The 21,159-nt window shown below is 37.8% G+C and overlaps 1 protein-coding gene across 1 annotated transcript; it reads right to left on the bottom strand.

The window, feature by feature from the left end:
• Nucleotides 1–1,411: 1,411 nt before the first annotated feature.
• m-cup (ankyrin repeat protein mann-cup) lies at nucleotides 1,412–11,270 on the bottom strand. Its single transcript, XM_083126792.1, has 2 exons — nucleotides 9,264–11,270; nucleotides 1,412–1,764 (listed from the first exon to the last, which is right to left on the bottom strand). Exons 1-2 carry the CDS (start codon nucleotides 10,968–10,970, stop codon nucleotides 1,540–1,542), a joined length of 1,932 nt encoding a protein of 643 aa, XP_082982918.1. The 5' UTR covers nucleotides 10,971–11,270; the 3' UTR covers nucleotides 1,412–1,539.
• Nucleotides 11,271–21,159: the final 9,889 nt, after the last annotated feature.

The raw sequence follows: 21,159 nt of genomic DNA, 5'->3' as shown, positions 1-21,159 counted from the left end.
TGAAATATTTTGAGATGTGTTAAAAATATAACCATTAGACATAACTTGGACTAAAAGTGGTAACTGAAATTGTGTATGGGGATGGGGTGTCACAGTGGTGTTAGACCTGGGCCCAACAGATTTAAATTTGATGCTATTGCTAAAGACCAATCAGAATCGGTAGTAATGATGTTATAGTTGATGTCCGGATTTGAATGCCTCTTAACTTCGAAGAAAGATCAGTTTCCCTCTGACAACCACATGTCAAAGTCCACGTATATCCTCCCCTCAAACATTTCCCACCAATAGCATACATTTTAGGAACAGATAGTACTTGTCAAGTCCACGAGAAAAAAAACTAGTTGCTGCCAATTCAATTTCTTTAAAGAATTCATAACTTGAGGTTGCTAGGTTGTTATTTTATTTTCTATACAATGTGGAGACCTTGAGAGTGTAATGTCATTGCAGTTCGTGTTGGATGTCTAAACACTGAAGGTAAAAGTGACAATAGCGCTTCTCAGAAAAACAGGTGCTCGAAACCAGATACGCGTCCGGTCAGCTTCCTCTTCAGCTATGTCAAAGATACCGAATTGACATTCGAATCAGGACTTCAACATTACTTATGCTCATTGCCCTATTATCACGAACCATGTGCTTAATCTGTTTTCAACTTCATTCAATGTAACGTATTACAAATTACTTTGTCTTGCATTTTACTAGGGGCGAGACAAAATTGATAAAAATGTACTGTATGAAAACGCAATTTTTTCCTTCATCTTCTAAGCTAATGGCATTATGAGTTGCCTTAGAAAAGGAGACTGTTAGAAATTTGTTCAAAAATCTGGAGTAAGTGATACATATTTTCTATTAATTTTGTGTCACTTTTCCTCTTTGGCTAAATCACAACGTGCATGAATGATGATAAGATGATATTGATGAAGGGCTACCAACAAAGAAATACCCATGGGCAGGCTGGGAAACAAACCTGGAACCTTTAGAAGCAAGATCGTAATATCATAATTTTTATGTTTGAAAACCATGGTACCAAAAACAATTCAAGTTCATTTCTACCAGCAAATTCATATTAATAGTATATTTCATACACAAAAGAAAATAATGCACATCTGCCAATAGACGTGTATATCAAAAGTATTAACAAAAGTTAACATAAAACCAACTGTAACTGAAAAATGAATATTCTAGGATGGAAAGATGCTTAGGTGATGTGCTCTTCAAATTTTATTTGTAGATAAATTCACCCGTTAAGTCCCAAACAACTCGGCAAAAAGCATCATGCTTTCCCAATACCAGGAAGATTTAAAAATGTCTAATTTGTGTACATTACACTGATTAACACTTATAAATTGTATCCAATGTACAAAATATCTTGTTAAATTTGTTTGTTCAAGACCAAAAAAAAAGTGTTATAGAAAGCAAGCCCAATTTATACTAGAGAAAATATAATACATTGATGGTAAATAAATAATGTAACAATACAGTTTCGAGCAATACATGCACAAAAGAAAAAAAAAGGAGTACAAAACTTTTGCATTGTATTCATTATTCATGGTGTATCCTTACGAATGTTTCTAATGTTGCTGGAATCTGTCCAATGTAAGGTATATTGTGACGACACACCACTGTTGCAGCTAGGCACCGCAGCGACATGTACTTGAGCAACGGAATGTCACTCATTGGGTTGATCGCTAGAAACGTCAATGCATGCTCACTGTTCTTGTTCTGTTGGTCCAAATGAGCATCATTGTCCAGGAGAAGCTTAACGATCTATATATAAAAAAAAGAGAAGGAACCTTTACAATGTTGCATATTACATATTTCAACAAGTTTGTTTTAAGTAAACGCTGGTACAGGCTAAACAGGACTGTGCCTACGGTTTAAAGTAGGATTCGAAACACTGTGCATCCACACATCGGTACATGATGCTGAAGCAATGTGACAAAATTGCATATATTGGGCTATTGAGAAAGTATGTTCCGCTTGCCCAACCTGTTGAAGTAAGAGATTTCTTCAGACAAAATGTTATAACAGGGTGCCTACAAAAATAACAAAAAAAAAAAAAAAAAAAAAAAAAAAAAAAAAAAAAAAAAAAAAAAAATATTGACCTTCCTTCCCCTTTTCTTAACATTTGTTTAGGTATTCAATGGAAAAAAAAAACCTACTACAAGGCCGGTTAAGATGGAAACTGAAGCTGTACTTTAACTCTACACCCCATATACGACTTCATGGTGTGGTGCAAAGCACAGGGGAGCACTTTACTTTTACGTTAGTTATTAATGCTTCAGACTTCATCCTGGATGGGGAATGGCCACATTACTTTATTTAATATTTTTACAAAACTTCACAAAAACAAAATTCAAAGTGAGCAAATCTTAACCACAACTCAATACAATGTTAAATTCCCAAATATTCAATTTTATCAAGTTGCAGTACAGGTATATAAATAACACTGTAAATTCACTATACTGTAAAAATAGCAAAAATTCTTGACTTTCTTGACCTATCTTGATTCCTTGACTGGTAGATGGCCTGTATGCATATAAACCAAAAAAAAAAACAAAGGCATTGCAATCAAATCCATGTAATCTATTCATGTAAACATTTCCGTAGGTGCATATTTCACAGGGGGAAAACAAATGTACAGAATATAGAAAGCACTGGTTTCAATTGCACATATACTCTATTGCCAGAATATGTGGAGCAGGGCGCTGCATAGCGGCAGAGAAGGGGGGGAAATCAGGTGAGCAGAGCGAAGCTGTACACACTGCTGGGAAGGCCGGTAAATGCAGTCACTTTCCCCCCTCCATGCAGATATAGGGCTCTTAGCATTAATGAAATATTCCTAAATCCTTTCGTTGTTATGTGGGTCAGGTACAGGGCTCAGAATTAAAATAATGTCCCTAAATGCTTTAAACACCTGATCACATAATATCTGCTTTTGAGCACAAAACCCCCTTCGAGCCTCACATGAAAATCTGCCAAAACTACAATCTGCAAGCTACTTCAAATCAAAACAGCTTTTAGATGTGCTAATCAAGCTTCAAACGTACGTCCACAATCACTTCCAGTGTTTCTAAAGGACTTCCCAATACTTCTATAAAGCATGCTAAAAATCATTAAACATTTGGAACCATTACCGAGGAAATTCTAAAACTGAAACATACAACTATATATCTTCAATGCATCTGACCATATCCATCATAGGAATTTTTTAACAACATCAAAACAGTAGAGACTTAAAATTTGCCAATAACAAATACCATAATTTTTGATGCAGTATATACTTAGCACATAATTTGAATGATATATTCATTATCCTCAATTCTTCTATAGGTTTATGTGTACCAATGCATTATGTATAAATATTATATTAATTTGAATTCTAGTCTAATCATGCTGGAATATGCTTTACACAAGACATATTGCGGTGGAACACCACTGTCAAAGCAAATGAATACCATTAAATTCACTCACTTGTTGCAATTTTCATATCCCATAACATTAACATTTCCATGAAAACTACTCATTTCCCACACTATGTGGGTGTGTTAATTGCATGTGAACTAGGGTTGTTATATTTCATAAGTGAAAATCTGGGATGTCTCTAACTGGAAGCCTGTTGAGGAGAAAGAGGAGGGGAGGGGGTGAGCCTGAACCCAACAAAGTACCGTGCGTCCATTTCGATCTGCAGCCGAGAGATCGGGAGAAGCGTGGCGGGCGGCACTGACGGAGATGCCGACATTTGCGGCCTGAAATGCCCGCTTATTTTTATGGACATATGCAGACATTTATATAAATATTGCAAAACGAGCACTAACCTGTGTTATAAGAGTATGGTTTTAATTTTAGTAGCTTAGTGACTGTATGTGCCGATGATTTTGACATGCCCACCTCTTGTGAAACACGGCGTAGAGGTTTGTTTGGAGAACGTTCTAACGCTGCACCAATGTCATCGAGTTTTGCTTCGGTTAGAATCCGTCGTTTTTGCTTATGTGTTTTAAAATTTAACGATACAGTTTCTCGTAATTTAAGGACAAGATGTCTAACCGTATCTCTGTGTGGAGTTGAAACGCATGGGAATTTCTGTACAAATTACCTACACACGTCTCGACACGAGTTTCTTTTCACGTAGGTACGTGTCATACATAAAAAAATCTTTGTTCTAACGTGAATCTTGCGGCTGGCATTCCAATCGTCTCACTGACACGTCACACATACACACTACAATAACACAAACTAGTAACTGCAAGTAACCAAGAATAACACTCTTGCGCACAGTACGAAATTAACACGCTCTTGGTTTACATTGCTCGCCACTATACAGGGTGACAAGAAATAACCCGTACAAAGTTTGGCGTATCCTGCCAAGAATGTGGTGTATCGTAGCCAAATAATTGTTGTGTTATTGGATTCTCCATGGTCTTTTGTAACTGTACTTGTTGTTTCGGCTTCATAACGATTACAGTCTTTGTGTTTCAGACTGTCAACCAAACGCAGTGCAATTTTTTAACTGTGGCGTCAGGGAAAGCGTCAATGTGAAATTGTTCGTTTGCTGGGTGTTCCAAAAATAACAGTCTCAGATGCAGTTCGGCGATTCAAGGAGCTCGGCCATGAAGGCGACCGTCCCAGAAGAGGAAGAAAGCCTACCATCAACACGTCCCAGAACCGCAAGATCATCAAAAAGCGATTCAGCGAAATCCGAGGGTCTCCATGAGAAAAGTCGCCCGTGAGATCGGGATCAACAGCGAATCAGTGCGGCAAATGGCGAAAAAGAACATCAACCTCAAGGCGTACAAGCTCCAAAAAGTTCAACTTCTCACGGACGAAATCAAGCGCCTGCGACTCAAAAGATGCCGCCCTCTGAAGTGCCGGGCCGCAGGTCAGCAATGGGAGCGCATTCTTTTCACAGACGAGAAGCTGTTCACCGTGGAGCAGGCGCACAACCACCAAAACAACAGGACCTGGTCTGCAGGGGCTCCCGGTACCTCAGCCATCGTCCAACACCGCCAAAATCCGCAGTCGGTCATGGTGTGGGGCGGAATTTGCACAAGCGGCAAGACGACCCTGGTTTTCGTGGATCAAGGGGTCAAAAGCAACCAAGAAGTGTACCGCCGCAACATTCTCGAGAACGTTGTCCTTCCGTGGGCCCAGCAGCACTCCGGCGATACACAATGGACATTCCAGCAAGTATCCGCTCCGGCCCACAGGGCGAAAATGACGCAAGCGTGGTGCAGAACCCATTTTTCGGACTTCATCGCATCGACGGAATGGCCGCCCTACTCGCCGGACCTCAACCCAATGGACTACAGTCTGTGGTCGATTTTGAAGGCCAGGGTATGTGCTAAATGCCACCACAGTTTGGAGTCGCTGAAGCAATTGCTGCGTCATGAGTGGAACCGATTGTCGCCCGAGGACCTGCGGCCCATTGCCCAAAATTTCAAAGCCCGTTTGGACCTCTGTATCGCCGCCCAGGGAGGCCACTTCGAAACCAGTTGAACATCTTGTTCCTAAGGTCCCATGTCATTGTTCTTCAGTGTTGTTTTGCTCAATTGTGTCGGTTTAATAACTTTATGATCACAAACATTAGTACGGGTTATTTCTTGTCACCCGATATTTACAACTCTGTCTTCATCTAGTCGCGAAGGAACAAAACACTAGAGCTCGGAGATTTCGGATTGCAAGGAAGCTCACGAACACTATTGACTCTTAACGGTTTCTTCTATAGCGTAATATTGATACAGTGTTGCACATTCAAAACCTCCAAATGATCCCCATCGGCACAAAACTCTTTCAAGGATATAAACTTAAGCAGGACGTTACTGGTCAAAACTATGATTAAAATGTTTTATTATCTGTGGCTCTTAACATCGTTTCTAAAGCGTATTTATTTGTGCATATAAGAGCAGAACTTGGATGAATTACAGAAGAACTTTTGCGTGTTATAACACAGGTTAGTGATCGTTTTGCAATATTTATATAAATGTCTGCATATGTCTATAAAAATAAGCGGGCATTACAGGCCGCAAATGTCGGCATCTCCGTCAGCGCCGCCCGCCACGCTTCTCCCGATCTCTCGGCTGCAGATCGAAATGAACGCACGGTAGTATGAACGTATGCCATAATTATTATGGACTATACACTGTCGTCAGGATGATTTTTCGAAGATTCAGAAAACAAACAAAAATCACCACCTTGTAGCCTAATTTTAGAAGACATATTTTTGAAACAAGTCACAAAAATTCAAGACTTGATAAGAATTTTTAGAAAACAATTTTGTGCCTTACATAACAGATTCATGAATAGAAATGTAATTCATAAATAATAAAATTCATGAAAGTATAGGCCTGTCTTAAGTATCTTTTCTTTCCCATCCTATTCAGGGACATTAGTGTCAACATACAACAAATTAAGCAAGACAAGAAACAATACTACTTGGCTTCTTGCCAGTAACATAGAATAAAGTTGGTATGGAAAATAAAGGGTGAGAATAGCTATTATGTGCAAGGGGAAGAAAGGTCCATCATATCAAATGAGAACGTTACTTAAATTGCAATATCTATAATTTCCTGGAGGGTATTCAGCTCAATTAATTTCTACAGAATCTCACTGAATATGTACAATATGTTTGAACAGATGGACTGAAAATTTAAACCCTAAACCCAGAGGAGCTCATTCTACTGCAACCAACAAGAAAACTCAAAACTGACCTGCTTACTGAAACTCAAGCTTTTGATGTGAGGTTAGCTGCATGATCATTGAAAGCTTAGTACAATAATTATCTATCTTTATTCTAAACAAACTTTCACATCATGAAAAGAACATGATGGTGAACAACTTTTCTGAGCTAGAATTCTCACTGTATGCTTCTTCTATCCACAGCACCGATTCATTTCCTTATACAATGCATTTGTAAAATATTCAATTCACCTATTATCTTTCATTATGATTTACACGTTGATTGTCTTTTAAATTAAAAATTATATTTGAGCCTTTCTTTTAATTTAAGATTGTTACAAGTAAACACTTTTTATGTAATGTTTGGGGGAACATAAAATGTCTTCATAAGACATTTATTTGTCATTTGATCAATGTCACAAGAGCTATCATTTCATTGTTGGACCTAACACTGCAATAACTGTGAATTCTGATACCCTTGACCCCTTGTACCCCCTGGAGAATGTCAAATACTTTGCATGGTTTATAAAGATTTTGTTGTTCATGAACGTTTTCAGTTGATTTTAGCTCTCGGAAATGTGTTCTTTTGAAGTAAAGTACGTCTGTTACCTACCTTAGAGTGTTACTTTATCGTGTAGCAGAACAGCCGGAAGGCTTTGCGCAAGTGAATATAGCACCCAAAACAACTTTCCACAACAGCAGCTATAATTTTACGTAGTTAGGTTAGGATTGGTACTGATACTTATTTTCGACGTGTTTTTTTTGCTATTTTAGCGTGCATACAAACAGTTTTTACTAACAAATGCAGTAAAAATACTCTGAAATCGCAGGTTTTAACTTATGTGGGCCATTCTTTGCAATCAAATATCTCCGTTATTTGTGCTTTCCTAAAGCTGGAACCACTTTGACATTACGTAAAACATTGAAATCTGTCGATGAAAAAAAAATTCGGCGTAATTCTCGAGGGGGTACAGTGGATAAACGGCCCCCAATTTTTATCTTTTATAATAGTCCAAAGCTATCAATTGAGAATCTTGTTAAATTTTCATTATAAATCCTAAACATCATCATGCAACAGCTTTCGTGCATCGGTCACACATTTATATCGAAAAATAGATGATTTACCGGCAAAATTCAATGAACGATGAGAGAAAACACTTCCCCGAACTTCCACAACTATAAAGAAACTGCATTCGGTAAGTAATTTCTCCTGTAAATTTGAAGAAATCAGTTTTCCGGATATAAGAAATTTACCGGAATCGCCCAATAGCCAGGTCTTTGAATATATTATTCTGCCTAATAATTTTCAAGACTCAATAATTCTGTCTTTTATCACTAAGTTTAACAGCTTCGAGAATACTTTTTTAAAGCTTGATTTAAGGCTATTTTTTGCTCATGATAAGCTTATCGGAACTGGGTCTACACCTGCAGAGAGTGATTTTTTTCTTTTTTTTTTGGCAAATATCCGATATCACCCGAACGGATTTCTTCAAATTTACAGGAGAAACTACTTACTGAAATCAGTTTCTGTAGCATTGTCGACGTTCTTGGAGGTATTTCCTTTCGCGGAAACTGAAAACTTCACCATAGAATGCTGCAGAACAAGAAATAATCACTTGTTATGTAAAGAACTTGCATTTTCTGTAACATTATGCTGTTGTTTCCATTATGTACCTGCAGATTGTGTGAACGTCGAAAGTCACGCGGTCTCGCGAGTGTTTCCAAACGTGCCTGTTTTTTACGAGAATTTTTTTGCTTACCTAACCCAACCTTGCCGGAAATTGTTCATGGGGCTATCGTGAATGGTTTTTGGGGCTATCCGTCAATGGTTTTTAGGGCTATCATGAATGGTTCATGGGGCTATCCGTCAATGGTTTGTGATGACATAATGAACACAAAAGTAGGTATTTTTCGGTTAAGAAGGTTGAAACACTGCATACCCACTCCAAATCGACAAAACACAAGCACGATGTACGATGACGAGTGTACGCCATATTGTCTGTTACCCAAGCAGAACAAGGAAGACAAATAATGACTCGTAATATGAAAAGTTGACACTATTTTATGGAAAAGGCATAACTTCACCTTAAAGAATTTTCCGCAATGCAGAATAAGTAAGTATCAATGCTAAAATTAACAAAATAAACGAGTGAGAGGTGTTCGAGCCTTATCGGATAATTACTGTTTCTTTCTTTTGTTTAGGCCTATTCATTTTACTCCTCATATCTGATCGTTCAGTTCACTGCGACAATGTGAGGAATTAAGGTAACAAGAACAATCAATCCATTCCAGGCCTGAACCCCTATTTGACAAAAAAGAAACTCTAACCTCTAGAACATAGTTGGTTTCTGCTAACAGAACCATATATTGTTTACGTGGTGTAGGTTAGAATTGATTCTCTGCGAGATGAGGTACCCAACTGAATTTTGCCCCTCCCAACTGTAATAAACATGAAAAGGCACCACCTCTGAAATTTACACCAACCAAAAACTCAAAAAAGCTTTGTAAAGAAAAAGAGTTTTTGAATTACACACATTATACGAAAATTAAAGCTGACCTATAAAATATACAAATATCACTGTTATACTTACATCACAAATAAAATTTGTTGGGTGAGCTGCTACATGTAATGCAGTTGAGTGATTGTCGTTCCTTGCATTTACAGGTGCTCCGCATTCCAGTAAAAGGCTTGTAACACGATAATTGGGGAAAATCACTTGGTTCTCTTCCACAAAATAGCTACTTTTAATTGTATTCAACTTTGAAACTGCCAGATGAAGTAGAGTGTCCCCAGTTGATGTGCGTGGATTACATTGAACAATATGATTCACCACTTGCTTGATTTCTTCTTGATGTTGAGGTGTTTTGCAAGTCTCTAAAAGCAAATATATCAAATGAGTTAAGCATTTCAAAATCCTATCGAAACTGTCTTGCTGTCTTTTGTACACTGGCTTTATTTCTAATAACTCCCTTGATTCAATTAACTGCTGAGTCAATAACATAATAGTTGCCATCACATCCTTACACTTCAACTCTTCATTGAACACTTGGTCTAAATGCTTCTCGTAAAGATCCAAATATAATCTCACCAAAGCTTGAGCCGTAAAGCAAGTGTCACTGAACAATATAGAATCTTTCTCAACACGAATTTGTAATGCATAACACCAAAGATCTATACATCGTTGATACTGCAAAGCATCAGCATATGCTGCACCACGATACATGAGACGAAACAACATATCTTTATGAAATTTTCCTAACAATCTTTCACAAATTAGCAAACTCTGTATCCTCATGACATCAAGATCAAGTGAAACGTTTTGCAGGTCTTCATCTGTCTGGTATTCTACCATATGCTGGTATGCTGGATTTGGAGGGAGAACGTTTTTCCGAATTAGATTTTCTGGGTCTCTATTCCTTAACTCAACAGCTATTTTCCAGTAATACAGAGCAAGCTGTGTGTCATTATGTTCATCCAGAAAAGTTGTCCCAATTAATTCATAAGCATCTGCAACTCGATCCGCGTTATAAGATACATGTTCTATAAGATAATCAAATATTTGAGTAGCCCCTTTCAAGCATGCTGTTTGCAAAGCATCGTCATTGTAACGACTTTTCAAAAATGGGTCAGCCCCATGCTCCAAGAGTAATTTTGTAGTTTCGAACCGATGTTCCTGAATGGCATAGTGCAGTGCCGTTTTGTTCTGAATATCTTGAGCATTGACTAGAGCCCCATGTTGTAAAAGATACAGACACAATGGCACACTCTGGACAGAGTTAATAAGGCAGGTACCACCGTTGTAATTTGGTTTCAAAATGTCTGCATTATTTTCAACTAAATAGGTAACTATTTCGAGGTGTGACATAAAACATGCACTTCGCACTGGCGTTGATCCTGAATCTGACACACTGTTAACATTTGCACCATTCTCAACTAGACATCTCACTACTGACTGTCTTCCTGACACAGCCGCGCACCACAATGAAGTTACATAATGAACAGATCGATCATCGGGAACTTCATAAATACCTCGTTGTTCAATATCTGCATTGCATACAGTAAGCAAATATTCAACTATATCAACGTGTCCACGTTTTGATGCCATAAACAACGGAGCACATCCATCTTTTACTCTGCATATAATCTCCTTCCTTTCCTCCCTTGAAAACCGTTCCAATTTATTTCTTAAAGGATAAGACAACCTAGCTCCTGGCGAAGCATGTTTACATTCTTGTACTAAATCGTTAAACAACGCATCTTTTTGACTTGTTAAATCCAATTTCCCAGTGATCCACATCTTCCAGGGCTTGATGAATGTAAAATGTAGACCACCTAATTAATACTTCCAGCTGTTTCTCACTAAATAAATTTTTGCGAGCACTTCCGTCGTCAGTTCACACATCACATTTAACAAGGAAACCAATAGGTTGTTTCTCACACTAGCACATAAATCGTTTGATTCTCGAAAGATTTTTATCGCTAATTGAATGTAAATACAAAAAAAATTATAACAAAATCAGTGTATAACTATGGCTACTTCCTCCTTTTTTTCAGCCTTGAGCCTCCAACACAGGCAGACGGCCAACCCGAGCTGCTGGCATCGTTGCCAGTTTGTGATGCTTTCGTTTTCCAAGCTAGCCCTAAATCCACTCTGGCAAGTTGACAATCGCATGCGCGTTGGGTCGATGTCTGACCAAGGTCTGCACGTAGTAGGTAATAGTTTTGTTTGCTTACAAAAGCATACATCATAGAGTGTTTTTAGTTTGCTAAACAAGAGGCTCCTCAAACAGAGAAGAGACAGGTCGCTGTACCGAAAGACAATATTCAAAGCTGAAAAGGTACTGATACCATGGCGTCAGTGGCGTGCCCAATATTTTCAAAAGTCGGGGTTACGTTTACTTTTTTAGTAGTTAGTCCTCAATTTGTCATCTTTTCCTGCCTCTGGTGTTATTTTTAAGGAATACTGGACCAAATGGAAGGGTTATGGCACCCACCAACATCTCTTGCGCACGCCGTTGTGTATAGGAGAAAACGGCCTAGAATATAGTCCATCAGCGTAACTTTGGCGTGCATAACATGAACCTCAGGTCGCAGGAGGTTAAAAATACCTTTAGCTTGTAAATTTTAATAAACATGTACAGTGGGATCCATGAGTATTACCGTGCAAATTGTCCATCACCATGTTCGCGCACTTTATTTGACCTGAATAAGAGGTTCAAGAATTAAAAGAAAACTCGAAAAAAGCTGTTGACAACTTCTGCACCACTATACATAAAAATCCATCGCTTAAAAACACATAGGATGTAAGAGAAAAATTAACGAAAATAGTCATGGACAATTTGCATGATAATACTCATGGATCCCACTGTACATGAACATTTTGGGAAGGGCGAGTGACTTTTCCCTTTGCTAATGCTTCGTCAACGCCCATGGTTAAATCACTCGCATTACTTTCGATGTCCTGAAATATAAATAACTTTTTGTGGGAAACATAATGCCGAAAAGTTTCCACGTCTTATGTAGTCACTAGGTCTGTGCGCCGAACCGAAAAGTCGGTAACGAGATCCTGTACCTATCCCGACTTCGGGAAATTATCTGTCGACTTTTGCTTCACACAATAGTGTGTATAAGTCAAGATTTTCACAGCGTCGGGAAATTTCGAGCACAAAATAATTACGTTTCATCTCCCAGTTACGAGGAACCTGCAGAGTTAGAAAATCAACATATTGATGTTCACACTGGCAACAGTGCTAGTTTAGGCCTTTTGATACGAAATTTGAAAGCAAATGTGATGTGAACAAATATAGTTTATATTTTAAAAAATGCGAATTTTTGCATTTCTTACAGGATGGAATGTCCAATATATGTGGCGAAAATACAACAATAAATAAAAGGTTGTTTTTATGTTAATTAAAATTAAAAGCATCGCGCGTGTGAGTGAGTACGTGGATGTGAATGTTAACAATTTATAATGATAGAAATGTGACAGATTTACAGTGTGTACGTACGTGCGAACGATGTGACAAGTTGCATACAGTATTTGATTCAGTGAAAAATGCAGCGGAAATTTCCATACAGTAGAGTTATTCAAACCAAGTTCGGCAAGCTTTTATTGCAGTCGACACCATTTGAAGGTAAATGGAGCAATAATTTATTTCTTTTGTGTAGATACGGTATTAACTTTAGGCTAAAGACCAGGAAATAAATATTTGAGGATGTCTTTTATTTTTACATGTAACATAACAGTGGAAGTGAATGTATTGGAATTTGCGCTGAGGAAGGAGCGTTAGTTTATTTTAAAAAAAACTTTATTGTATAACTTCCATACGCTTATCCAGAATATTAAGATTTGAGGCACAGAGCTCACTGTAAGAGAAGGTGTGATGTGTAACATTAAAAAACGCCACCATTTAATAATAAATACATATTCTGGTTTTATTGTACCTTCCCTCTCCCACTCTCCAAAGTGTGTTCGGTTATCTTGGAATTCAGTATATTTCTTCGGTTTCTTCTTCTCATTATTACTATTACTGAGATGAAAATTGGGGGTGGACCCCTTCGCCTACATGGGAGCATAACAAGGCAACTTTGCCTACATCTAGCTTGATTGATTGATTTATTGTAGTTACAATACTTTCCCACATATGGGAAAGGATGACGGTAAAGACTGATAAAGAGCCCTGTATATGTTTAATTTATCTAACATCATTCACAAAACTGGATCAATATGTGCCCAATATTTTCTATTCCAACGAACAAATTGCAAACGAATTTCAACATATGCAATTAATTGAAATATGTCAAGTTGAACAGAGTAGAAAAAATTAAACTTGGTCGTGGTTCTAATCAAGGGTAAGGAAGACTGATTCGGTGGCAACACCCCTACTAAATGCATGTAAGATAAAAAGGAGAAAATTCGTACTTGTAACAACCTTTTGCCTACATGGGATATACATATTAGGTTCTAGGTTGAGCTCTTCACAAATAAAATGCCTGGGGAAGCTGATTCCTGTTGCTTTGTTTGGTTATAAGTAGGGCTCGGATAATTATGCATATTGCATATGCAAATGTGTGTGTATATATATATGTATGTATATATATATCAACCCGGGACCCCTTTTCCTTTATCTCTCCCTAATCACGTGTGAAACAACAACGAGGAAAATCTAGAAACAACGTTAATTTACAAAACAAAAGAAAATACATAGCCTATTATTTCTTAATTACAAGGAGGAAAGAACCTGTTTTGAGCAGGAGAAATCAGGTCTTACCTGTCGTTTTCTGTATGCTTATGTAATCACAATCGTCTGCAATGTTTCTCATGTTCGCGCTGATAGCTATTGGCTTTACTTCTACACTTGAATGCACACAATGTCTTCACCATTATGGAGTGCTAGGCAATGAAACTATAAAAAGTGCAACTGTCGTATGAGTTCATATCAATTACCAATAACCCAGAAGCTGCTACAAATATTATTATTAAATAAGCCAATGCGTACAAGATTTTATATATAGCACTAGGCAATTCCGTTTCTCAATAAACTGTAACAAAGGTGGTGGATTGTTAAAAAAATATGTTTATTTAAATGATGATGTGTTGAGAACTAATTGTAAATAGTTACCATGGTGCATTATTATTAGGGAAAGGAACTTTAGGTAAATAAATGTTTTTTTCTGCAATAAGATAGAGACCCTCATTTTTGCCAAAATTCTGATCATAGCCTTATATGTCAACACAGCAAATTTTATTTTACATAAAAACACATATTTTCCAGTTTTCGGTATGTAAATACATATTTTGCGAATTTTCATTTTAAATACATAAAATCGCTCATTGACTTCATCTACCTCGAAATCCTCGAAGGAAAAATGTTCATTCTCCGCACCTCCTTCATATCGAGAGTGCTAGGTTTGTTTTGTCTTTGAACACCCTCACTGGCAGACTTCTGGCACCTCGCCTCCGATCCTATTGGGAGAGAATAGCTGTAAGTAGCTGGGGCTGGCTACACGTAACGATAGCAAGCCTTTTTAATGAAGCAATGCAGCTATTGTGGCCGGAAGGCATAAAATTTGACAATGTTCTTCTCTTGACAGATGCTGCAGCTTACATGCAGTAGGTCTTGCCGTTAGCTACCCCAAAATTGTGCACGTTACATGTGTGGCTCATGCGTTGCATAATATGTGAAAAGATAAGAGCTCTATATCCCAATGTCGATAACTGGTTTCAAATGGGAAGAAAGTTTTTATCAAGTCACCTAGAAGAATAGACATTTTTAAACAAAAATGTCCTGAGGTTCCCCTTCCCCCTACATCTGTAGTTACGCGATGGGGCACTTAGTTGGATGCAGATTTTATGCCCAGAACTTTGAAAAAATTGTATCTGTTGTAAATGATCTCGACAGAGAAGAATTCTGAAAGAACTGTCGATGGAGCCCTCCTTAACACTTTGGCAACTTCCGTTGGTGAAGTCCGTATAGTAGAAACGAAAATGAAAGAACTCACTGGATCTAAATGTCTAAATGTACAGATTTTTTTGGGAAAAACCAAGGTTTTCAAACTTTGTGCCAAATTGCACGTGTTTTGGAAAGTGAAGTAGAGGAAGAGGAAGCTTTGGAAAACTTCAGCGTTAGTGACATTTCGTACTTCAAATATGCAAGAATTGTTTCTTGTGACGTGGAGCGATCTTTCTCACAATATAAGATGCTATTTAGAGATAATCGTCACAGATTTACAATGGAGAATTTGGAAAAAAACTACGGTGATCCACTGCAACTCTTCCAAAAAATAGCTCGCAAAGAGGTAATCATTTAGAAACTAATTTCAGGTGTTTAAAATGCATGTTATAGTTCGTTTTTGTTACCAAATGTTTTTATTTTTGTCACATATTTTCCTGTTTTTATCACATATTTTCAACATTTATGACACATAAAAAATAAATATTTCTGAGTTTTTTAGCACATAAATTTCCGTTCCCTAATTATTATTATAGTCGTCTGGCACTGTTGTTCTTTCCTTCTTCAGAAGTACATTTCCAATCTATAGTGCGAACTAACTTGAAAATCGTTTCAGTGAGCGGCGATTGGGTGCCAGAGGACAGTTTACGTGTTTACGTTTTCTTCGTAGACAAAGCCTAACATTAGGAGGCCATAGTGCGGGGACAAAAAGTGGGGGGGAGTATGTGCAAGAGAAGGGGCGGTGGATGGTCTTTTTTTGAACGACAGAGAAGCACTGAAAAAGGGAAATTCAAGAAAGAAGGAAATACTGCAGATGGTGTGCTGGTCATGGGCGTAACTTGGGGACAAACTTTGGGGGGGGGGGGGTCAAAATCGAACTTGGGATTTAACGTTGAAGGGGCAAAATCAAACATGGGACTTAACGTTTTGGGGCAGAATCAAAGTTGGGATTTAACTTTCGAGGGCAGAATCAAACTTGGGACTTAACTTTCTGGGGCAGAATAGCAGAATCAATGGGACTTAACTCTCAGGGGCAGAATCAAATTTGGGACTTAACTTTCGAGGGCACAATCAAACTTGGCACTTAACTTTCGAAGGTAGTATCAAACTTGGGACTTAACTTTCGAGGGCATGGGCGTCCGGAAGGGGGGGCAAGGGGGGGCCGTGGCCTCCCCCTGGAAAATGAAAGTCAACCAAAAAATATGTATTTCACACATATAATTTCATTTTATCCACAATAATATGTGTTAATTATTGCATGAACACCATAAATTCAAATTTAAGCAATGTTTTTTAGGGAACAACACTATTTTGGGGGAAAATTTGTCTTCGTTGCCCCCCCCCTGGAAAAAAATACCTTCCTTGCCCTTCCCTGGAAAAAATCCTGCGGACGTTCATGCTCAGGGGCACAATCAACTTGGGACTTAACTTTCGAAGGTAGAATCAAACTTGAGACTTAACTTTCGTGTACACAATCAAACTTTGGGACTTAACTCTCAGGGGCACAATCAAACTTGGGACTTAACTTTCGTGTGCAGAATCAAAATTGGGACTTAACTTTCGAGGGCACAATCAAACTTGGGACTTAACTTTCGAGAGCAGAATCAAACTAAGGACTTAGGGAGGCAGGATGAACAAGTTTTTCATCCACAAGATGTCCAGAACTATTTTACTAGACCTGAGTAGAAGAAAGAGAAAGAAGAAAGCGGAAAGAAAACCAAGAAAAGAGAGGAAATAAAGAGAAAGATCTCAGCAGTCATAATCACTGAAATAAATTTCCTCTGCCCTTGTACACGTTCTCTAGCGACTACACTGTCGTGAAAAACCATTCCGAGCTTTGAAAACTGTCAGTGCATGCAGCGAGAGTTTTCATTGTGAAGTTAGTAGTAATTCGACATGACTAAGAATGACACATTTCGTATCTGCGAAAACACCTTTGCCATTGACCGGTACGGCACCATCGAAGATCGTCGACCCTGAAAGTTAATGCTCGGAAAATGAGGTGTGGAGTGTCATACGGTAGACACCGCAAACCGAAGGTGGTTCGTCAATATTGTCATAGGATCAATTTACCGCGTAGGTGGAATCTCCTTTGTGTCGGTTCTCAGAGACACAAAAACGTTATGTTTACTAAGGAACTCTAAGTTTAGGTGAACACGAGACGTTGCCAAGTGACATGGTTGATCTGCTTATCTGGTGACACATACACTACTTCTTCTTCTTCTTTTTTAAAAGATAAAAATTGATTGAAACTTCGTTTATCTTACCATCGAATTCCTCTACATTTCCTAGTTAAATTTCGAAATACATAAACAGAGCTCGAAAAATCCCGGTCGCCAGGTCGCCATGGCGACTAAAAATTTCAGCCTTGCGTCTGTGATCTTTTGCTGTAATATGTACGAAATGTTGATGATTCTAAGTTCAAATTGCAGTACAGCGTAAGTTAGCAAATGTTTTTTTTTATCAACGTTGTGAACATTCCATAGAGTTAGTAACAATTTCTTACCCTTTGTCCCCCAACACCCCATTTCCTGCTTTCTCAAATAATTTAGCGATGTTTTGAATACCGTGATGCTCAACATCTTATACAGTGTGTTACAAAACTCGCACAACCCAAACTTTGGAAATGTATATCATGCAAACTATAAAATATATTTACACTGGGTTTTCTGCATTATAAAGCCTCGTCCATTGAGATATTTTTCAGTTCACTCCATTCAGAAAATTATATAAATTAATAACTGACGGAGAGCAGCATTCAAATTTTTCCAGATATGAACTTCTAAGTGAGAAAAATATGCAAGAAATTATCGAAGGGTCGTAATTAGACATTTGATGACTGATTCATGTCAGTCTGCCATTTGCGACCATTATTGGTCATGCTCAACATTTGATGAATTTTTGACTGGCGATTTTATGGGTTGAGTGAAAAGTGCCATTTTTGGGACATATCTCCGTATATGGCAACACTAGCAGGTCGAAATATTGCCAACAGTCGCATGCAACATGTGTCTAAGTATTGGCTATACATTTACGTGAAAAATCAAGATTTTGTGCAGAAATTGGACTCTTGAGAGAATCCAAGGCTGCCCCTGGTTACATTGTTCTCTTCGCTCACTTTCGCCGCTACTGTGCCTGTTTTTTTTTAATTCATTCAGCATGGCGTATTCATTGGAGCAATGCGTGTGCATTGCTGAAGAGTATTTTACTACTCATTCTTACTCATGTGTATGAGGTTTTCCAATAAAAATGCCCTGCTTCTGGTGTACCTCACAAAGCAACGGTTTTACAACCAGTCAAACACACACAAATGATCCCATAAATTGTTTAAGAGTTGGTATTTATTGTTGAAAATCAGTTCTCAGATGTTTTCAGCAAATTAACAATGTATTTGAAAATAATGTAATTGCTCTTATTTAGATAGATGCTAACATAAATTTATGAACCCAGTGATAGCCTACAGGATTAGTTTAGTGCATAAAACCCGGTGTAAATATCTGTACATAAAACACTTTTCTGTTGCTATAATTAATATTGAGTGCCGTACACAAGCGATTCCACATGAAGTGGAAAGAAGTGAAAGGGAAAAAAGATGTAAGGAAAGGTACAAAGCGAGAAAGAGAAATAACAATAGGGAGAAAGACGGGGAGAGAGAGAGAGAGAAATGTAAAGAAGACAGATAGAAGCAGAAGAAAAAGAAAGATACAAAGTTAGGGAGAATGACTGATAGAGAGAGAATAAGAAGAGATAAGTAGAAGAAGAAGGAAGAGAAAGAGAAATACAAAGAGAGAAAGACGGAGAGAGAATAAGAAGAAAGATAAAGCAAGATAAAAAGAGAGAGAAAGACCAATAAAGATAGGGAGCTTGAAAAACACACATAGAAGAAGATAGAAGCAGAAGAAGAAAGAGAAAGACACAAAGAAGAAAAGAAAGAGAGACACAGAGACTGCGCATTGCGGAGTGGTTTGGATCTCACTTTGCTACCTTTGCTCGCACACCCTGGGCTGCGAGAATGTTTGTTGTACATTTATCTGTCTGATGGTTATCTATTTTTACTTCTGAGATACAAATAGAATAAAGAGCTAGCCAGTAGCACTGTTTCAAGGTTAGTGACACACAACATTGGTGAATGAACCATTGCACCATTTGGCAACGCATATCGATGTTTCATTGTGTGCAAATTCTGACTTATCTATCACTCATTGAAGGAAATGAATTGCAAATGTACAGTTCTCCATCATTGCACCCCCGCAGGTGTCTAACGGTTGCTAGCCTCCTGAGAATCCTTCCGGGTTTGCATTACTGTATTTGTAGAGTCTTGGTGTCGTCTTTTCGACGTGTGGGCTCGCTGTCAAGGCAACATGAACTGATCTATTGCTTTGGCGACTCTCCGTGCTCGTCCTTGCAATCCTTACCTACTATTTCTCAATTTCATTTTACAAATTGGTATATTTACTTTACAAAAATCCTAGATAAAACATAATAATGCGTTGTGATTGTGAAGTATTCTGATGCATGTGAGAGTGGAGGATCTTTTAGTGGGTTGCAAAGAGTTATTAGGAAATGAAGAGGGGAAACATGTAGTTGGCTAAGTGAAAGAAACTGAATGTTGGGAAATCGATTTTTTTTCGCTGCACTTACCTTTTTCAGAATTCTTGAAAAGACAATTTTCGTCTTAGGAAATACCTTCATTCTTCAGTTTAAAATACGAATACCCACACTTCATAGGGAGATAGAAGTTTTAAGTTTAGCTTTTAAAACGAGCTATGGCCCGTTATGTATTTACAGAATTGCAGCCTTTACTGTTTCCCACTGGTTTACTGTAAAATGTTAGACTATACGGTCAATTTCCACTGTCATGTAAGTATAGTATAAAGCGACCATGACTGTTGTTTAAGTATTACGTAGAGAACATAATTAATGTAATTTTAATGACTCAGTACTTAAAAAAATATATATGGTGCATTCAACTGCCATTTATACGCGTAATCATAATCAATCTTTATGAAAGATAAAACATTCATTTTTTTGTTTCTGTAAATTGGCAGGTAAACTGTTAAATTTTTAACCGTAGAATATTAAATATAATAACTGGTTTACACTACGGCCACTGGAGAACACTGCATGCAAACAAATGAAAGGCGAAGAGCGCTGAGAAGTTGCTTTCCTCGTCCTTATGGTGTCGTTGTTGTCTCTGCAATTAGTGTTTTTTTATTTGTTCAATAACTGTAATTTGTTACAATGCACTGTAGGTATGCGAGGGAAAAGGAGGGCTTTGGTATGGGCTAAAATATGTCTTGTTAACAAAGACGATTATACAATTAAAAAGTTTTCTTTTCTTTAAATAAAAAATAAGAAGTTTACTGGTAAATCACCCGAACGAAATGCACATACTTTGGATTTTTCAGCTGACAGCATAGTTTCAAGAAAATAAAAGAAAATCTCCACATAATTACTAATTATTGTTGGAGGTACTACGTGTTCACAACAAGTTGGCCTAAAGTAGAAAAGACACACGTTTCATAACCAATTTGATTGAGAGAAATCTAAGGACGACTGGCCAGCAAGCTAATATTTCAAGATAATAACATATAATTTATTTTCTCGATTGAACGTTACGTAGTGATACGTATTTTTTTAAAAAAAAGAAAAGTGCAAGCGCTTTACTTGCTTCGTGACAGGCTGTGTGTGTTGTTTGTTGTTTAAGTCCACTTCGCGTTCAGATAACCTAACCGAGACTGGAGCTACCATACGATACACTGGGTATCGAACCCGGGACCTCTTGATTTCAAGGCGACAACGTTATCACCGAGCCTGATGGTCACACTGAAGAAGAGATGGAAACAGGAAGAAAACGGAAGGAAGAAATGGGGAATCATGGAGAAAAAAAAGAAATGAAGAGAGAGAGGAAGAACAAGAGTAAGAGGAAATGAATCTACAAAGAAAGAGAGAAGCAGAGAAACAAAGAGAGAAGAGTGGAAAGAGAAGAAGAAATAGAGAGAGAAATCAAGAGAAAGAAATAAAGAAAGAGAC

Source organism: Lepisma saccharinum, chromosome 8 (assembly GCF_977018435.1).
Source record: "Lepisma saccharinum chromosome 8, izLepSacc3.1, whole genome shotgun sequence".
In the NCBI taxonomy this organism is placed as follows: domain Eukaryota; kingdom Metazoa; phylum Arthropoda; class Insecta; order Zygentoma; family Lepismatidae; genus Lepisma; species Lepisma saccharinum.
The sequence above is the reverse complement of the archived record's forward strand: the minus strand, read 5'-3'. Positions and strand labels throughout refer to the sequence as shown.